Here is a 19920-nt window from a genome sequence, read left to right on the forward strand (position 1 = left end):
CAAAACTCATTTAACTCAAGCAAAAAAACTTCGCTGTACATTCCTTATATATAGTAAACAAAAAAAGTAAAAATGGACTAGTTTTAAAGTTCACAGACTACATTCCACTAAAACATCTAAAAGTATTGCAGTGAAATATGAGAAATCTTTACATGATATTGACTCCAGATAGATGTGTGATTCTTTCACAATATACACAGTATCTACTTCAGGAGTAGATACTTCCCCATGATTTCTTGACTGTGTTTATGGGGAAAAGAAACTCTCTGTGATATTAAGATCAAGAAAGACAATTTTTCTATTTATTTTTCACAGTTGCAGCAGTGGTTTTGGATATCACTGGGTATTAGGAAGTAGAAAAAATGGAGGATATTGTCCTGGACAACAAATTGCAGTTGAGAGGCCGGTTTCGTAAGTCTGGTATAATATATGGTGATGTTTTAGCTGCAATTTATGAAAAAAAAAATATATAATAATAAAAAATTCCTTTCATGACAGCAGAAAGAATCTAAACCAGACGTCACAAAAACTGAAAAAATGACACATACTGGATGAGAAAGAGGTAAAGATAGATACCTCTTCTTAGTTCCATAAAGAGATGGGAAGTGATTTTGCCTGTACTCTAGAAAGAAAACCAATGAGAAGACATCTTTGTCAGAGATGAACTTTGACAGTTTTCCAGAAGAAGTCTGGACTTCCAAAGTTACAGATGAAAGGGAGACCAAAGATACAAGATTTTTTCCATGTGCCATATTGTCTTTCCCACAACGCCTTTAACTTCTATGGTAGTATACGTGTTTTGCCTGGGATTGAGTTGATGCCTTCATAGTAGTAGCTTGTATGGTGCTGCATTTTGCATTTGTTATAATAACAGTGTTGGAACACCAATATATTAGTTGTTGCTAAACAGTGCCTACACAGGATCAAGGCATTTTCTGTTTCTCCCACTGTCATGCCAGTGAGTTGGACAGGCAGCACACAAAGCTGGGAGGGAACACAGCCAGGACAGCTGACCCCAGCTGGCCAAAGGGATATTTTCTGTATGATTTTTAAATTAAGGCTTGTCTTCCTAAGCAACACTTACATGTGATGAGCCCTGACTTCCTGGAAATGGCTGAACTTCTGCTTGCTGATGCGAAGTAGTGAATTTCTTGTTTTGCTGTACTTGCACATGTAGCTTTTAAACTGTCTTTAACTCAACCCACGAGTTTTCTCACTTGTTCCTTTCTGACTCTTTCCCCATCCTGCCAGGGGGAGTGAGTGAGTGGCTGTGTGGAGCTTAGCTGACTGCCAGGGTTAAAACACAGCAGCAGGAAAGAGATTTTCTTCTCTGATACCTTAAAGTACTCAAGGGTAAATGTGCTGTGAAAGGCACTGTAACATTGTGCCAAAATGGTAATCTGCTTTTTCTTGTCTTCTGCATAGAAGTAACATTGCAAGGTATATTCAAGGTATATTATTTTTGATCATTGAAACTAACTTCATGTCCTAAATGAAAAACTTCCACTGTCAGGTTTATGATGTGCTGTGTCTTAACACATTTCTATTAACAGACACTCTTATTATTACATCTTTAGTCAATTTCAGTGTCCATACAGTCACTGTTTTGATTGCCATTATTGAAAGTGCTGGTTTCATATTACGGTGGCCCTACATTTTTCAAAAGGAATCCCCTTAGCAGAAAATGGGAGAAACTAATTAAAAAAATACTGAGATAAACAACATGTACATTGTAAGTCAACATTTTTAAGGGGAATTAGGTCATCAATGTGTTATTTGTAACACAGGATTTTAATGCATTTTTGAAAAAAAGCTACTAGGTGAATAAATATACTGCAAAATTATAAAGTTCCCTTTAAATCACAGCAAAACATATTCTCCATTCTTAACCATATACAAACATAGTGCTGAAATACATGTTTTATGTTACATTATTAGTATGCAATACTGAAACATGATTCTGATACAGGAAAACATACTTATTTCTGCTTATGCCTTCAAAATTTGCAGAGAAGACTAACCTATTGAAGGATGATTTTGACTCTAGAGAGGTTTTATATATCCTCTAAACAACTTAAGTAAACTCAACTTGTGAAATAAAAATCTTAATTCTTCTATATGTCTTCCTCTTCTGAAGAGGAAATGGAATTACACAAATATAATTGAAGATGAAATTTCATGCAGAGGGTTTATTCAGTTTATAAGAATGGCAAACAATATGTAACAATAAAATAAAAACTCCCAAATAGCAAAAACAGAGTTTCTACATTTAAAGTACAACTTAAAATCCTGAAAATTAAATAATATAATGCAAAATGTAATCATCTGGCAAAATTATTGTAACATTTTTGCAATTATTATTCAGAACGTGACCAGATAATATCAAAGTGCCATTACAGATAAACTTGTAACTACTCTTATTACTCTGCACAAACATGCAAATGTTAAATAAATACTATTAGTGTATATATATATATATACATATATATACACTATATATATAGTATATAAATATATACTATAATAGTATATAATACTATTATATAATGTTAAATAAATAAATACTATAGCCAGCTTTCCACTGTTTTACTTTCACTGACAGCAATGGAATACTATCAGTTTACTCATGTTGAGGATAAAGTCTAGCATTCATCCCTTAGCAGATTGACAAATGAACAGCCGAAAGTATTAATCAGAAAAGAAGTAATTTACAGCAAACATAAATATTCTTATCAGAAACAGGTTTAAGATTAGAAGGTAATTTTTCTTGCTTTTTCACATTGCCGTAAATCATTCTTTAAGTCCTGAAACTTCTTACTTCTATTCTAATGCATATTTAAGTTAAGAGGACCACACACATGATGATGCTATGATTTCATTAGTATATAGCAACTGTTTTAATCTCTGATAACATAAATTAATTCCAAAGATATCTTTCTCACAATAAGATGCTCAGCTCTTTTCAGTACCACCTAGAATGCATTTTTATTTTCATTGAATTGAGTTATTGTTTTTGCGGACAGAGAAATTTACTGTCCACTACTGCAGAATAAAATATACCATAACGTTGATGCATAGCTTACTGCAAGACCAGCGTCATCATTCTAGGTAACCTCCGGCTTAGATCAGAGACCTCAGCATTGCAGATATACAATATGCATCCCAAGCAAAAACTGTCCATAAGAATAACTTCATTATTCTGGGAAGCTGGATCTATAAAAGATGTAAAATGTAGAAGTGTTCTGCCTATACAGTTTCTGGTAAGTACAGTCTAAGTAAGTAATAAAACCTGAGTCAGCTTCAGTTATACTATGCCCTACAGAAAGTTCATTCTCACATGAAGGAAAAGGCAATACACAGAGGATAAAGCACTGTGCATGAACTAATCAGCCAGAATTACCCATTGTGTTTAAGGCTCACACGGTCCTGTGAATTTAACAAATCCTCTGGCAGTCAGTACCAGCATTGTCTCAGCCATTAACTACAACAGAAGATTACATCTGAAATAAACATATGGACAACTCACCAATACTACTGGGCAGATTGATGTGGGTGGTAAAATATGGTCCTTCAAAGGTCCACAGTCACATTCAGGTTTTAGATGTGAAGCACATTTATTATGCAACTATGGGAAGACGAAAAAAAAAAAAAAAAAAAGATTCAACTTTGATATTTTACTACTATAGTCTGAGAAAATGCACATCCTGGAATGGAGTGAGTTTAGATATGCTAAATTAATCTAACTATTACTAGAGTATTCCAAGGGAAATGAAACACACTGTAGTGAAAAAAAAAAATCTTAGGATTGACAAAAGCTGTGAATTTATACTGAAGCGAAGAATAGTGGATCAAAATGCTTTCCAGTTTAGAAACTGCACATGTAGTCCAGCACACAAAATGAGAGCTTTGCATGACAGTAAAGTAATATCAGCACAGTGCTTACAGTGATCAAAAGTTTCAACTTCTTGCACTGAGTAAGTGACTTTTGTACTACTGCTAGTGGGTGACCTCAGGTAATTTTGGGCAGTCTTTGAAATTACTGGTAGAACTCTACTTCCCATCTGAAACTTATAAACTCACCACTGATTTGATTGTGATGCTTCAATATCTGTGAAAATATAGATGAAATATAAGAGAATAATATAAGAATACCTAAGAGCTTTAAGCTACATTGGGGAAACTTTGTTTGAATCAATGTTCAAGCTTCCATTGACTGCTGAAGAACCTAAATTACTCTCCTTTTTCTACTTCATTCCTAGCATTCATCTAGCTTTCATGAAAGCAATAAGAAGAGTTCTACTCTGAGAATATGGAAAGAATATCCTCAAGTCTACTGACTGAAAAAGCATTGGCTGATTTCTATATTGATAAAAAGGCAGAAAGGGAAAGTATGTATATAACATCAACATAAAATGCCAACAAATATTAATAATGATACACTTATTTAAATATTGTGTATTATCAATCAAGAGTTCCTATTGATATCTTAGGATTTAACTCAATTGGAATGCCAAACACACAACACAAAGGCTCAGTTGTGTACCTAGTTCATGCAAAACATTCACATTTATTGGTATACTTCACCATAGTATTAGAGATAGCCACAGTAAAATACAATGTTTTATTGTAAAACTTCATGAAAGTTTATTATTTCTGCATTGATCAAATGAACTGTGCATTAAATGCAGGTAACACATGCATTTATCTTAAGCACAAGTATTTTATCTTTTGAGAAGACATATATTTGCATTAAATAAAAACAATAAGTGTAATAAATACCATCAATTTTGAAGTAAAAATCCTATTGATCAAGTGATCTAACTGGTTTAATAGGTAACACACAGCATTAGTTCAACAGGTTCAATAGCTGTTATACAATCTGTAGTTCAATAGCTGCACCTGTAGATCACATTTTTCCAATGACTGATTCTTTTTTCCCTTAGATCACTTAACTATGCCATTTGAACTCTACAAAAATTACAATAAAATGATACCAGTTGCTGATATATAAACTTTGCAAAGAACATATTACCATTAAAGCTATCTGGTACAGTTAATGTTGACATAACATTTCTGAATTTTGAACTAAATGGCACCTAATATTAGCCTTGTCCATATTCATTTATACTGCAAAGTTACCTTTTCAGGCAGTTACTTAGCAACAGAAAATAAAAGTCTAACGAGTTTCGATTTACTCTTAGTATTAAAGCCGTATTGTGACGGTATTTTGGTAGCTCTGTAATCTAGATCATTTGTCATGCTAATTCTCTGCCTCGGTGGTAAGGATACTTGTACCATAATTAATGCACACCAGGCCATGTTACATCAAATAAAAGTATCTTCACACATTCAGTGGTAATTAGCAGTTCTGCTACTCGGAGGCATGCAAACTTATCTATGAAAAAATAGCTTAATCTTCTTATTAGTCTCTGCTGATCTTTGACAACAGAATTGGTAGAAGATATGTAGCTTTAATCAAAATAACTTTGACACAATGATATAAAATAATATGCATCCCATCTCAAAAGAATGTTTTAGCAGATTTTAAATTAATTTCCCCAAAATTCCCTTACCATAAATCTACTCCCTTAGAATATTACCTCCCTCACAACCAGATGCCTATAAAGTAGGAAAAAAAATGCAACATATTTTCTGGAGAGAAAGCTTGAGAAAAAAAACATTTACGAGACCATGGTAGTGGAGAAAAATATGGAGTATGGGGAAGAAGGAATCACTGGCCTGGCTGAAAACTCAGTATGACAGCTATAGCACCAAATACCTCTAAATTTGGGGATTTAAATCAGTGATTTGACATTAAAAGTGACCCTATTATTTTTTAAAAGGAGAATACTTAAAATGCAAGAAAGAGGCTCAGAATTAGTATATAATAACTAACAACCTCCTGCATTACAAAAATAAATCAGCAACAAGCCTTGAATGTGCTGCTGTACAAGGAGGTAAAAATGTATAAAGGATGTGATAATTACATAACTCCAAAATATCCATTCAAAAATCATACCTACATTAGAAATTTAAAACACTGTTGTTTTTTTTTTTCAGTAATTAAGAAAATTACTACTATTAGCAAAAAAAAATAATAATAAAAATAAAGAGGCGAAAGCAGTTCTTCTATAGAATTGCAAGAAAAGTGAATAGGATTAAAAATAAAATCTAATTTGCAGTATGTTTCAAACTTTAAAAATACTCATTTTTAACTTGTGTCTAACTTACACCAGAGTCATTAAAATTAAATAAAAAAATAATTATTTTGAAAATATAACATTACTTTGAAAATAAAAATCTTGAAAACACAGAATAAAAGTCTTCAAAATACAAATGTCAAGGTAAACCTCAATAACAATACTTTTCTATTCTGAATGTCAGAAAACATAGGTTCATTTTTAACCAGTAATTTGATTGATATTTATGCATTTAGACATGCAGAGAGACAGTAAAGATATTCTCAAAATATCTTTCTTCCCAGAGACATCAATGAAAAATCATGCCTCAGTATTTCTTCAGCATTTCTTACTGCTTATGAAAGTCCTCTAAATGTTTCTATGCATCTCTAAGACGCAAAAAACTTTACAACTCTGGTCTAGATTCATATTTAGGTATATAAATAGAGTGATAATAATTTTTCAGAGGACCTAAAAAATTTACAGTTTCCTTTGACTTCAAGAGGAAGCCTTATGCAATAAGTATTTCTCATTAAAATACATTATGAAGATGTAAACACATCTATATCTAGAGCAGAACATTTTAATTTATCTACCTAAGAAGAGATAGCCTCCGCCTAAATTTAATTATCTGCATTTCAAAATTTTGGATTGTGTCTTTCATTCTCTAAATAAATTATCCAAATTTTGACAGCAATCTGGACTACATATTTGCTTTCTTCTAAAATATTGGTTTTTAAGTAATCATAACAGCTTAAAACTGAAAGTATCCTGGATCCATTTTCTTTGATGCTGTTTTATATTTTGTATTCTTGTGTTACAAAAATATGTCACAAACCATCCAAATTTGTATGTTGAAAACAAACATTCACTAATGCCTCACTCTCTGATTATTATTTGAAACACTGAACAAAAAACTGCTGTTCCATAACAATAACAATAACGATATCAGAAAAAGGAAGGGGACTGGGGGGGGGAGGCACCCAAAAAACTAGAAGACAGCTGAATCCCTCCCCATGTACGTTTAAATCCTGCCCAGGCTACAAACAGAAATAGTGACATTGTTCTCTCTAGCATGAAGATCTCACTTATAAGGGCAGTGTTCCCTGAATGTCATTAGTTCCAGTTACTGTTTCCTGCTGAATAAGGTGTGCATAGAAGTTGTATATATGAGGCTTGGTGCACAGATTAGTATACTATCAAGATGTCGCTGCTATTATTCATAGACACTTGAAATTGCTGTATCCTACCAGATGCCTTCAATTTCATTTCAGTTCACCACCCATTAGGGTTTTACCCTAAATTCACCATAAATTTGACTTTTACCAGTAATGAAAACTCTTATAAGACTCCACAAAATGTATCAGGAATTCTGTTTTTTAGAATGTATATTTGTACATCAAGACACTATATTGTGTTGAAGCATATTACACATTTATTTGGTTGCAACAATTAAGTCCCTCTATGAATATTCTGTATATATAATTTCTTAAGTACACACTATCCATTCCTGATGACAATACCAAGTGAGACTTTTTGAATTCTGTGGTTGTGAAAAACATGCAGATTTTCATCTCTCAAGCCTGTGCTAAAGGTATTATTTTAGAGTACTCACTGTGATCTGACACCAAACACAGTGAAGTCCAGTCAAGCCTTGGTAACACTTTATGGTTTTATGACACTTATCACATTTTGTTGGACAATTTCCTTCTACCCAGAAATGGTGCATTACCTACAAAAGAAACGTGTGGATATACATTGGGTTAATAAATTAACAGGTACACGGTTAAGGTAGTATTACCCCAAACTTACATCAGTGTTCTTTTTGGACTTCACATATGTTTTGATACAAGACGCGGGAGCTCTTGAGACACAGCGTTCATGGACTGTATACTTGCAAACTGAAAAAAGAAACACATTAGCAGATGCTGAAGCAATGGTGTTTCTGACTACATTTTTATGAACTATTACTAGCATGTCATCTCTATATAATCAATCCAATCAGTCAATGAAAACTCCAACTAGACTGCTTTTTCCATGGAATACAAAAGGCCAATTAGAACAGGAAATATTATGCAAGTGAAAAATCCAAGAATGCACTATCATTGCTTAACAGGAAATGCTTAATTAAATCAGAGCTCACTACATTTTTTCCACAATAATTGCCAAACGACAAAAATATTAAAGACAAATTGATGACTGCCAAATGGCTTGGTGTCATTTGCCAGTAGAAAGAAATCTATATTTTACAAACTATAGGCATGAGAGCAGCTGGCAAGCACAAAAATAAAAGCCAATGAGTTTATGTTGTTCCTTCTATTGATTTATAAATCTTAAATGGTTGATTAGTCCATTTTCAGATAGTAATTGTTTTCGTGCATTTCATCTAATCACCCCAATTTAACTCTTTCTTTCCCAAATACAACCTCCAAAGAAGCTTTCTTTTCTACCTCCCTGCAAACCCACTTTAGCTAACTATTGCTGTTGATCTTGTCTGTGAAGATCACCCTACCTACATTTGGGAAACACAAATATCAAGATACAATGCAAAGATTTCTGACTTCAGCTATACAACTGTGCCTAGATGAAGAAATAATGCTACAGCTAATATCTGCATTCAATCGAGTTAACTATTAAAAACTGAGAATGAATTTCTCCCTGCATGGTATATGTCTCACTCTTTTGACCTCGACAGCAATTAAGCACAAAGTACTTCTAAACACCTTGCTTGCACCTATTACACAAACCCAGTGGGAGGCGCAGCCATTAATCAGACAAACTGCAGGGAGTAACATTGTTGATTGGACCATGGAGGGATGGGGAGGCCTCCTGCAGTTTCTTTTTTTTTTTTTTTTTTTTTTTTTTTTACCTCCCACACAATCTAAAATGCAAATAATGAAATCTATAGCAGTGCCTTGAAAATATATTTGAGGAGAAGCTTAGCGAGATGAAGAAATAGAGTAATAGTTTTGTAAGTATACTCATGACCCTTCCTGCACGAAGTAAGGGAAAGGACTATGTGGAAGTTCTTCAGCTGCTCTGGGACTATTCTTCCCACCAAGTAAATGCCAAGCACAATAATATTTTTTTAAAAAGTACACAACATCAGAGAAAATGTAAGCTCTTGTAAGGCTGGTCTTTCTGGGGCAGTTTATTTTATATAACTTGTCTATACATTTCTGGTAACTACTAGAGAAGATCAATATTATTTGTTGAATAGAACTTTCTTTCAATCATCTAAGTTTACTGTTTCTTCACAAGGATAAAATTTACATCAGTTTGACACGAAATGATACATTCTTTAATATTATTTTAAGATCTAACAGTCAATTCAACATCTAATATATATTCAATTTAACGTCATTAGCGTTTCTTAATCTGAAGCTGTATACATTCTATTTGTTTTAATTGCTTTTAAGAAAGGTATCTCTCTCATTCCATAGCATTGTGAATGAAATTACACAATGTGATAACCAATACATAGAGGATTTATATTTGAATCAAATTCTGTGTCCCACAGAGGGGAGAGAAATGGCTGACTCCAAAACCCTCATTCGTTCAGACTAATCTCAAATTAAATCAATAGAACCGTACAGTCAGAAAGGTCCTGATCGGCTATGATGGGCTATCATTCATGCCAAAAAATGGAGAAAGTATGTTACACTAAGAAACTGATTAATCTATCAAAAAGAACAATGAAATGTGACTTGATACCATCATGAACAGAATACATTGGGTACTAAAGATCTCATTAATCTCATGGAGAAGGGCATGACACGAACCAATCACCAATCATTGGAACCATCTACCAGTCATATTCAAATCAGAAGACGGGTCTTTGTTTAAAAAAAAAAAAAAAAAAAAAAAAAAAGATTAATCATTGGAACACACTACAAAAAGAAATTTATGAGTTATGGATCATTCATCTCTTGAAACATTGAAGCAGTTATATCTTTTGGCAAGATTTAGGTTATCAACATACTGGTAATAGACTGGTCAAACACAGATTATTTTGAAATACAGAGATATAACTTAAGGAATTGAATTGTAGTAAGTGAACCTAATAATTTAAAGAAGGTCAGATTTGATGCAGTATTTTTTCTGTGGTTTTTTTTTTTTTTTTCATTAAAATCTATAAACAATTATTATGATAAATTAATGCAAGACTGATAATCACAAATCAAGTAAACATCAAAAACTTTACAAATGTTATGGAGTCTTGATGCCAGGTTGTGGGAAACTGGGATATTGACTTTTACAAATAACAGAACATGAATTATGTGCAACATTCAAATAAATAAACACTGGAATTAGATACTAAACAAGTATCTAATTATTAAAGTATGTACCTATTAGTAGACCAAGTATAGCTATTAGAGAATATGAACAATTATTCACAAGTACAAAAGAGGTACAACAACAACAAAAAAGGTTGTATCTTAAGCATGATGCTTGATAAGAGAAAATAAATAAAAAAGAATACAAGCAGACAATACAAGTGGAACACCACTTGTATTGAATACTGAGAGCAATTATAACAGAGAAAACAGCAGTTTTGAAACACCCGTTTCCTAAAAAATTAAGAATCGAATCTTGACCACTCAAGCATACATGTAGTGAACTAAGGGGAAGCACCATTGTGCTGGCTGTGGGTTTGTACTAGGAAGCTACTACTTCTTTGTTATGCAGAGACTACAACACTTCTAGGAATAGCTACAAATGGACATTGAAATACTTATACTCACAAGAACAGCAGAGACCTTGCTTGCCTACTCCGATTAGCATGTTCAAACAAAGATTACAGTAGGCAGGCTTGTTAAAGTGTTTCAGTCTCCATACATGCTGCCCATCATCTTTCACATTCTGCACAGGACATAAAAGAAACAGATTTCACTTAATAAAATAAACAATGAAATATATAAGTGCCAGTAAAACTGGAGATTGAATGAAGAACATAAAAGACAAGCTGTTACTTCATTTAATACTTTGCATCAGATCACAGTAGAATCATTCTAAATACAGAGGCAATGATATAATAAAAAAATCTTCAGAAGCTCATGTATGCCCATGTGTTTCAAAAACGATTCAGAAAAAAACACCAGGTTGTTGTCAACACTGCAATGCTACGTTAGCACTAAATCCAGGCTGATCTTAAATTATAATTGTTTTCAAAACAACTAAAATTTGCTCTAGACTAATTCTAGAAATAAATGTGCTGCAGGTTAGAAAGTAAAACTCCCCCGAACCAACAATAAATAGTTTAAAAATAGATTTTTTTTTTAAACTTCACAGATATTCTTACAGACCCTCAGAAAAAGTAAAATGCATAATTATGTGTGAAGTGGGACATCACAATAACACCGAACCTAACCACAATAATATATCTATTGCCAGCTCGAATTTATATTAATCTACTGCCACTAGTAAAACAAAAATAAAGTATTTAAGGGTGGGATTACATCCTGGATGTCCTCTCTAAAACTTTAATTCCTCTACAATTAATCCTACATTTTTTCAGCTAACTTTAGCACTATAGTCAAATCTTGCATGGACAGACCAATCAACAGACCGACACTTGCAATTCAGTGACCCAGTAAGTCACACTTACAACCAAAACATGAACAAATGTTATGAAATGTTTATGAAAGTATGCTTTCACTTGTACTATTTTTCGCTTCCTTCTTAATGGAACCATCCTGGGAACTCACTGTTGTTATATGGTTATCTAAACGATGTGTGATTTTAACGTTGCAGTTTTTGCACAATTAATTCTGTAAATTCTAGATTTCTAGACAAGCGTGGTTGTCAGACGTTTTCTTTCAGAAAAGGTTTTAAATTAAACAATGTGACTAACCTAATAAAATTGCACTTGAAATCCATTTACTTTTTTTTTTTTTTTTTTAATGAATGTAATATCTAATGGGACAGAAGTAACTAATGACATCTATCACCTGGAAACAGGTTACAGTAGTTTGATATGTTGTTTCTTACTGAATGGTGTGATCTTTTTCGTCATTTCATTACAAACATAAATTTGCTCATATTTAATGGAATGGATTTAACCATCAACAGATGGTTCTTATACAGCCTGTGATTTCTTGTATTAAGCTACAAGAACATATATACAATATTGCTGATTTTTGATATTGCTGATATTCGATAATATGATGGTTTTCACTGATAAGGATGATTAATGTAAGCGGACATATATTTATAAATAAAAACAAAAATATTTTGTTGTTTGTCAGCATGTATTGCATGAGTTTTGTCCTTAAAAGCTAGTTTTGCTCTACTCTAGAAATTAGTTGTTAATGACAAGTCAAAGATGATTAAGACTTCTTCATTCTTATGATAAAATAAATAAATAAAAAAAAATTAAAAAGGAACATTTTCCTGTATAAAAATCAGTACTCCAAGAAATTGGGAATATTTGGTTCAAAGCCAGGTCATAGCCAGAACACAGCTTTGAATAATTCCTATAAACTACCTACAACAAAAGGGACTGAAAAATCAGCTGGAATATTTTTTTCCTTTGTTGAGATCAGAGCTTAAGTGGAGTTCCCCTGATATTACCAGCAGGAGTTCAAATGCCATCTCTGACAGCAGGGCAATGTGAGGGTCCCCTTTCTGCAAAAAGAGCAGAGCAGAGCAGACACCTTATGTGGGATTTTCAGGCTAGAAGAGTGTGGAAGTTTTCCCATTTCCCCTTAGATTCTGTGGCCGCGGAGCCTTAGAAGCCTTTCAAGCTCCTCCATGACCAGCAACTTAAGAGCATGTATTTCATTAAATGGAGCCCTGCAACTTCTATTTTTCTTTCCATCTTACTACACCACTCAACTTATTTTTTAAGTATTGCTAAACTACAATACACGGGGTAGATTTGAAGTCTTCTGAAAGTAAACAATTGTTCACTAGACAATAAAGACCATGTGAATCCTGCTGTGGGGGAAAAAAACAAACAAACACACACAAAAAAACAGTAAACAATGCACACTTTCATTTTAACATTAACTCAGAACACCAACAGACATAATCTGTAGAATTGCACTTGAAATGCATGACAACAAGCTTTCCTTAGCAAAAATAGTTGCTATTTCAAAAAATAACAAAAATTCATGATTATTCATAAACATGTCCCTCTTCCCCATTAGTTTTGTGTTACTTTTTCATTTTAATTTTATTTTTGAAGAATGGCTATTACATGTGAATATGTTGCTTCTTATTTGAACAGAACATATGGACTAACTTAGCTGGCATTTTCCTTATCAGAAAAACAAACAAGTCTTGATGTGGGTGTTCTGCCAATTAAAACACTTAACTGTGTTACAGACTGCAACTGATGCAAATCCATTACATAAACACAATGCACTTTTGGAAAATAGCAAATTAAATTTTTGCTCTTGTGCACTGCCAAAAATCAGCAATAAAGTGCTGCATATGATTATGCATGCACATAACTTTTTAAAACATTGCCAACGGAAAGAAAAAAAAAGACAATATGAAACAAAGCTCCCTCAATGCAAGTCTTTAAGTATGAATAAAATCCACAATTCTGACATACTGGTGCATTTACTGGCATTCAGTCATTTTGCTTCCATATCCTGAGAAAGAGTTTAAAAACTAATAGTCATTAAGAAAATCTCAAAGCAGGGCAGGTACAGTAAAAATCTCTTCCTCACTTCATTATACATCACTGAAAATGAAGCCTCCATATGCCACACATAGACTTTAGCACATAATGACAAGAGTAACATTTATTTTGTTAACAATGGTTCTCTTAACTTATGCTCCTGACCCTTCGTGGATTTTATTGCCAGAAGGACCTGACCTTAAAAAGCAAATCAACCAAGACAGAGACAGCCTTAGAATTAGTAGAAACAGTCACAATTTAGCTACACATCCCTAGTCTGGTCTAATGTTAACTTACTACAGTTTCTTAGATATTTGTAAATAAAAGAAACCAAAGAGAGGTTTCAAGCACAAAAACACACATTCTGAAAGTTAAAAATGAATAAATAAATGAAGAGATAAAAATGCAAGTTTTTGTCCTAGCAAGTATCTCCTCATACAAGAATAGCCATAATGCCTGAATATCAGCATGCTCAGTTGTTTCTGTGAGGAGTGTCAGTAACAAGCAACCAAGAATGAAGGATTTTAGGGAGTATGCTAAGTTGTTCTTTTGTGGCCTATTGTTATTTTGTTTTCATGTCTTTTAAAACTATGTCCATGACCTGAAGACGTTTTTGTGACTGATCTTTGGGTATTGCTCGATTACTGGGAAGGAGAGAAGTGTCAGAGCACCTCATTTTAATATAAAGGCAGTTAAGCTCTATTTCTTTGCTGGACTGTCAGCAAAGAATTCATGTCAGATCTTGTTTTGTTTTGTTTGGGTTTGGAGACAGGGGTTTTTAAGTCTGTTTCAACAGGATAAGGATTAACCCGATTCAAGAAGCATGGCCATTGGGAGGGCTCCCCACTTCCAGGAAACTGGGGGGTAGGAGGGTGCGTGCACGTGCTTGAAGGTGGGTGCAGTGGGTATTGAAAAATTTGAAGAACAGACAAAAAAATACCTCCCCTATCTTCACCTGACTGGCATATTATCCTCATCACCCAGAGATGCTTTGGTATTAATATGCACATCAGGAAATGACAGCAAGGAACAGAAAAGGAAGCACAGGAGGGGAAATTCATTTGTTGAAATAAGCTTCATAATTAGCCACACCACAATGTTTCTCTGTCCCTAAATTAGTAGTCACCTGTCATCTGCAGAGACAGAAATGCTGTAGTAATTATATTTTAAGTAACAGTAAATTTCTCTCTCTTTATGAAATGCCATATATCTTACACCTTACACCCAGATCAGGTTAGGGTTATTCCTGTTTTCTCATGGGCTTTTACAAGCGTACAGTCAAAAGGAAAGGCAAAGCTATAGTAAGGAATGGCACTTGCAAACCTTCCGCAAAGAAGTGGGAGCGAGCGCAGCATAAAAGTAGATGGCACTGTTAAAAAAAAAAAAAAAAATGCACTTTGCAGCTCCTGGTATGAAGTTTCACGAAGCATTAGTGTTACCCCCTCTGCTGGCAATGATGTGAAATGATATTGGTAAAATAGCTCTCATACTTGGAATGGATCTACTGCAGAGCTGACAAAGAGCATAAGCTACAGCTTCCAGCAAGGCCTTGGTTTCGCCCTCTGTACTTATAGAAACAGCATATGGCTCATCTGCACTTGAGCCATTGAGAAAATCCAGCTGCTACACTTCAGGTAGGAATTACCAAAATATCACAAAAGAAATAAAATGAAGGCAAAGGGAAGCCAAATCACCCTTATTCCTCTCTGTATGAAAGAAATATAAGTCTACTAAACTGCCTAGGTATTAAACAGTCATTTCAGAGTTCAGCCTGAGAGGGACTCCTCATGATGCAACAGACTCCACACCAAACTTCTTGCAAACATTTTAAAGTCTCTGGTTTGATTCCAATTTCACATACTCAGATCTCAAAAAGTAAGCCAAAGATTAATACAATACAATATAATATAATATAATATAATATAATATAATATAATTATTTCCCATGTGTGGATTCACATTCAAGTATTCTGTTCCACATTTAAACAAAAAAAAAAAAAAAAAAAAAGGAAAAAGATTTAAAAATATTTTTTGAAAAAAAAAAAAAAAAAACAAAACACTAACTTTTTAAATTCTGAGTATAATAGCATAACATTTGCTGCTTGAGAATCCAAAGTAAAACTGTAAGAGCATTTCCTTCCGACCTAATAGAAGCATTGTCACACTTCTACAGAAATGTCTTTGTCTCATTGAGATTTACCTTGATACTCAAATTTATAAGTTTTCAGAGTATATTTGCTTCAAGAGAGGAGATTAAATAACTTGAAAGTTACAACCAGTGACTTAAAAGAAAGGCACAGTAGCCCGGCTTCAGATTATTGATAACAATTTACGAAGGTTATGAAGCAATACTGTTCAATTTCCCTCTCAACTTAGGGCAGCTTTTCAGCAACTGCACAGTACCAGCTACAGTGCAACTGTGACATCTAGTGGACAATGACGAGGTAATAAAATAGTTTCCATTCCTAAGGCTAAGGATTTTTAAACACTTGCAAACTTACAGTTCATAGCTACCTTCTGTACTATCTCTGACAGAGGTGACAGTAATGATCCGTTTTTAATGATCCATCTCAAGAGATGAGACCAAAATATCTCGCATGTCAGTTTCTAACTTTTTAACACAAATTAGGTGCTTTTATCAGGACAGAGAGGGATAATATTGCGAAAGTGTGCTCTCCTAGCAAAGAGCAGAAAACAGTTTGTGGCTAATAAAACACCTTACAAACAAATTGTCATTAAATGTTTTTTTGTGACAAAATTATGAATTATTTTGAATAAGGGTAGGATAGCAAACGGGATCTCTCTTAAACTTCACTGACAGTTTTTATGTGCTTAGATTAATGCAAAATGAAATACATGTAAAAAGGTCAGAATTTTTGCAGGTTTCAATTGAGGAGGAGTAGAACAAATGACCTAACAGTCACTAGTATGCAATGTGAAACTTCTGAAAAGTGTATTTATCAATCAGAAGGAGTAATTAGCAAGGACACATCACTTAGAAAAGCAGTTTAGTAATATTCTTAGAATGGCGTGGGTTGGAAGTGATGTTAAAGATCATCTTGTTCCAACCTCTGTGCCATGGGTAGGGATGTCCAGGATGGCTTGCCCAAGCTTTGGATGGCTTCCCTTCCTTCTGTTGTATCAACTGCATCACTCAGCTTGGTGTCATCTGCAACCTTGCTGAGCATGTACTCGATCCCACTGTTTATGTCATTGATAAAGATATTAAACAGTACCATTCCCAGGTGCTGTTTAAGATACAGCAAAATGTTCCCAGAATAACAACACTTGCCAAAAATTTGAAAATGACCATCAGTTATCTCCTTTACTAATTTCTTGACAGAGTATGCTGCCTTTTGCTTAAAGTAAATCTGTGGAAGTAATGAAATACAATCTAACAAAGATTTGTTGTTTGATGATAGGGAACTAATAAATATATTTATTATAGTATATAGTAATATAGGAAAGTAATACATATATACATATACATATATTTTCACTTAGCCCTGCATATATGGAATTAGGGAATTAGTACTTACAGTGATCCGAATGTACTTTAAGTTATCCTCAATTCAGGTACGTAAGTGGTAATTCGGTAAAATAAAACTTTATGAGAGATAAAGTTTTGATTATTGATATTTTGCAAGAATTTTAAATCTCCTGCTAAATGCATGTTTTTGTTACATACTTAAATTTGGAAAGTCTGAACGTTCTTTGTGAGATTAAGATAACATGGAGTGACTACAACAGTCCAGATTTAGTTCAGGACATAGCAGTTAAGTGGGGAAAGGTAAATATTATTTATGATTTCACCTCAGCATCTGGACTTCAGAAAAAAAGTTATATAACAAAAAAGCACTTGAAACAGATGCTAAGATACATGTGCTCAAAATTAGCTAAAATACAGGACAGCAGGTGGCACTGGCAACATGCCAGAGTTCAAACAGCTGTTTTGAACGGATACAACATTGATCATAGTATATCTGCCTTATCTTTAATGTGAAGTTGTAAACATACAGACTCTACACACTTCTTTCATAATACTCCATCTTTTGGTCTAAGTGTTCTCTTCGATATTGCTACTTAATATAGTTTATTAAGGTAGTTATAGAGATGGAAGAACTGTACTCACAGTGATGTTTCATGACAGGACAAAAGCCTGAAGGCAAGACTTGCTGCAGGAAAAATTCTGTCTGGGCATGAAAGAAAAAAACTGTTTCCCATGAAAACAGCTAAACACTAGGAGAAGCTGCCTACAGAACTGGTGGAATCCATCTCAATGGATTTAGGATTGGGCTTGAAAGAGTCCTGCCTGGATAAAAAAAAAAATCCAAGAACCTGCTTTCAATAGGATGCTGGATCAGATGATCTCCAAACTTTCTTCCAACCTAGACTGTTTCATGATTCACTATGGTTAGGCTACACACCACAGCACCATACCAAGTTGCCTAAACACAAGCCAGCTGTAACATACACATGGGTAGTAAAACATTTTTAAAAGACACTACTGTAGCAAGTAATTAATAATATGCTGTCAACAAGATAAACTAATGAGCTTTTTACAACTTCCAGCTCCAGAGCTGGCTCATTTGGTGTTAGTGTAGCTCTGACTTTGAAGACACACTTCTGTTCTTCACACATCATTTAGCCATAGTAAAAGACAAGAAAAAATATTCACTATACAGGTTATAGAGAAACAAACCTTAGGAGTACAGCTGACACGCAAGCATAAAGTTGACACTCTTATGTTAGTACTTACATTCTCTAACCCAAGAAGGACCAAGAGTGGGATTGTTGTCATTCCTCCTTGGATCCACTCTTCTAGAGAAACAGTGCCGTCATGATCATAGTCAATTTCCTCCATCATTTCATGAAGAATCTAAACAGTTTAATAAAAAGTCTCATAAGTTCTATATTCTTAACCATATAACCAGTTGTGTAGAGATCTATGGTCTCTCATCCATATGCAAAATTGAAAATATTACTTGTATTGTACCTGTACTAAAATGAGTGCCACCGAGTCAGAAAATGAAATGCAATATTCATATTTATGTTTTACTAGCTCCTAATGTTACTAATTAGCACATACATTTCCCAAAACAGAGTGCCCCTTTGTGTACTTACTATGTACAATACTAGTAAGAGACAGTTCTTGTCAAGAAATTTTCAGGGGTAAATGAGTTGTTACAAATATTAATTACTATGTGCACTGAAGAAAAGCCTTCAAACTTTTCCAAAGAACGCTTTACAGAACAGATTTAACCAGAAAAAAAAAAAAAAAAAGACTTTGAAAAAAGTGTTAATTTACAGTGTCATGGTGGAGCACAAACTATTAATACTTCTATCTTGCTAATATCTAGGAACTCACGTTGGCATCACTTTATCATGAAATAAATAAAAGCTGTCTCTAACACCACCATAAAAAAAATATGATAAAATGGATGCTTACTGGACTCAGTTCAGTAATATCCCATTCAAGGTACTCTGCAACATGCATCATTTGAGCAATGATATTTTCCAACTCCTATAGATGAAAGAAAAATAATTCTATTTAATGCAATATTTAAATGGCAACTTTTATGGCAAACAAATCATAATTCAAACCTATTGCATACGGTGACTATTTTTATGAACACCAAAATATACAGAAAAAAATAATTTCTAATCACTAATTGCTAATCAATGCACTGTGTGAAACTTAAAATCAGAGACCCACTGAACAGAACAAGAAGTTAATTAAAATTATTTTTAATAGCAAATGTATTTCATTTACATAAATGTATTTACCCTTACAAAAGAAACTCTAATACATGAGAAGAGAGGTTTGGGGGCTCCTAGTTGGCATGCATCCTTGGTAGGAATAATCTATAGTCCTTATGTGACAGAAAGTGAGATGAAAAACATTTGTTCTAAATAAACTGGCCTTAATTTTTTTGTCAGTGTTATTTTCTGGAGTACTCTGATTTTAACTTCATTAATATAAGTAATCAAAACTCATAAGTTTGAGCTGTTGAGATTTAAAATTCAAAGATTTCCCCTTATATTCAGCCAGCTGAGGAATTCACCAGGTAGAAGTGCTACATTAGTATTATTCTAGACATAAACGTACAT

General features: G+C 33.7%; 1 protein-coding gene across 1 annotated transcript in view; it reads right to left on the reverse strand.

Moving 5' to 3' along the window:
* Positions 1–19920, reverse strand: part of DGKB (diacylglycerol kinase beta) — a 358914-nt gene that overhangs the window by 240433 nt on the left and 98561 nt on the right. Inside the window, exons 7-12 of the mRNA XM_082754883.1 lie at positions 19259–19333; positions 18569–18688; positions 10925–11042; positions 7992–8080; positions 7795–7911; positions 3527–3625 (exon numbers count right to left, since the gene is read on the reverse strand). Coding sequence (XP_082611009.1) covers positions 3527–3625; positions 7795–7911; positions 7992–8080; positions 10925–11042; positions 18569–18688; positions 19259–19333 — 618 coding nt within the window. The remainder of the gene's footprint in view (positions 1–3526; positions 3626–7794; positions 7912–7991; positions 8081–10924; positions 11043–18568; positions 18689–19258; positions 19334–19920) is intronic.

This window comes from Aythya marila, assembly GCF_965140915.1.
Source record: "Aythya marila genome assembly, chromosome: 2".
Classification (NCBI taxonomy): Eukaryota; Metazoa; Chordata; class Aves; order Anseriformes; family Anatidae; genus Aythya; species Aythya marila.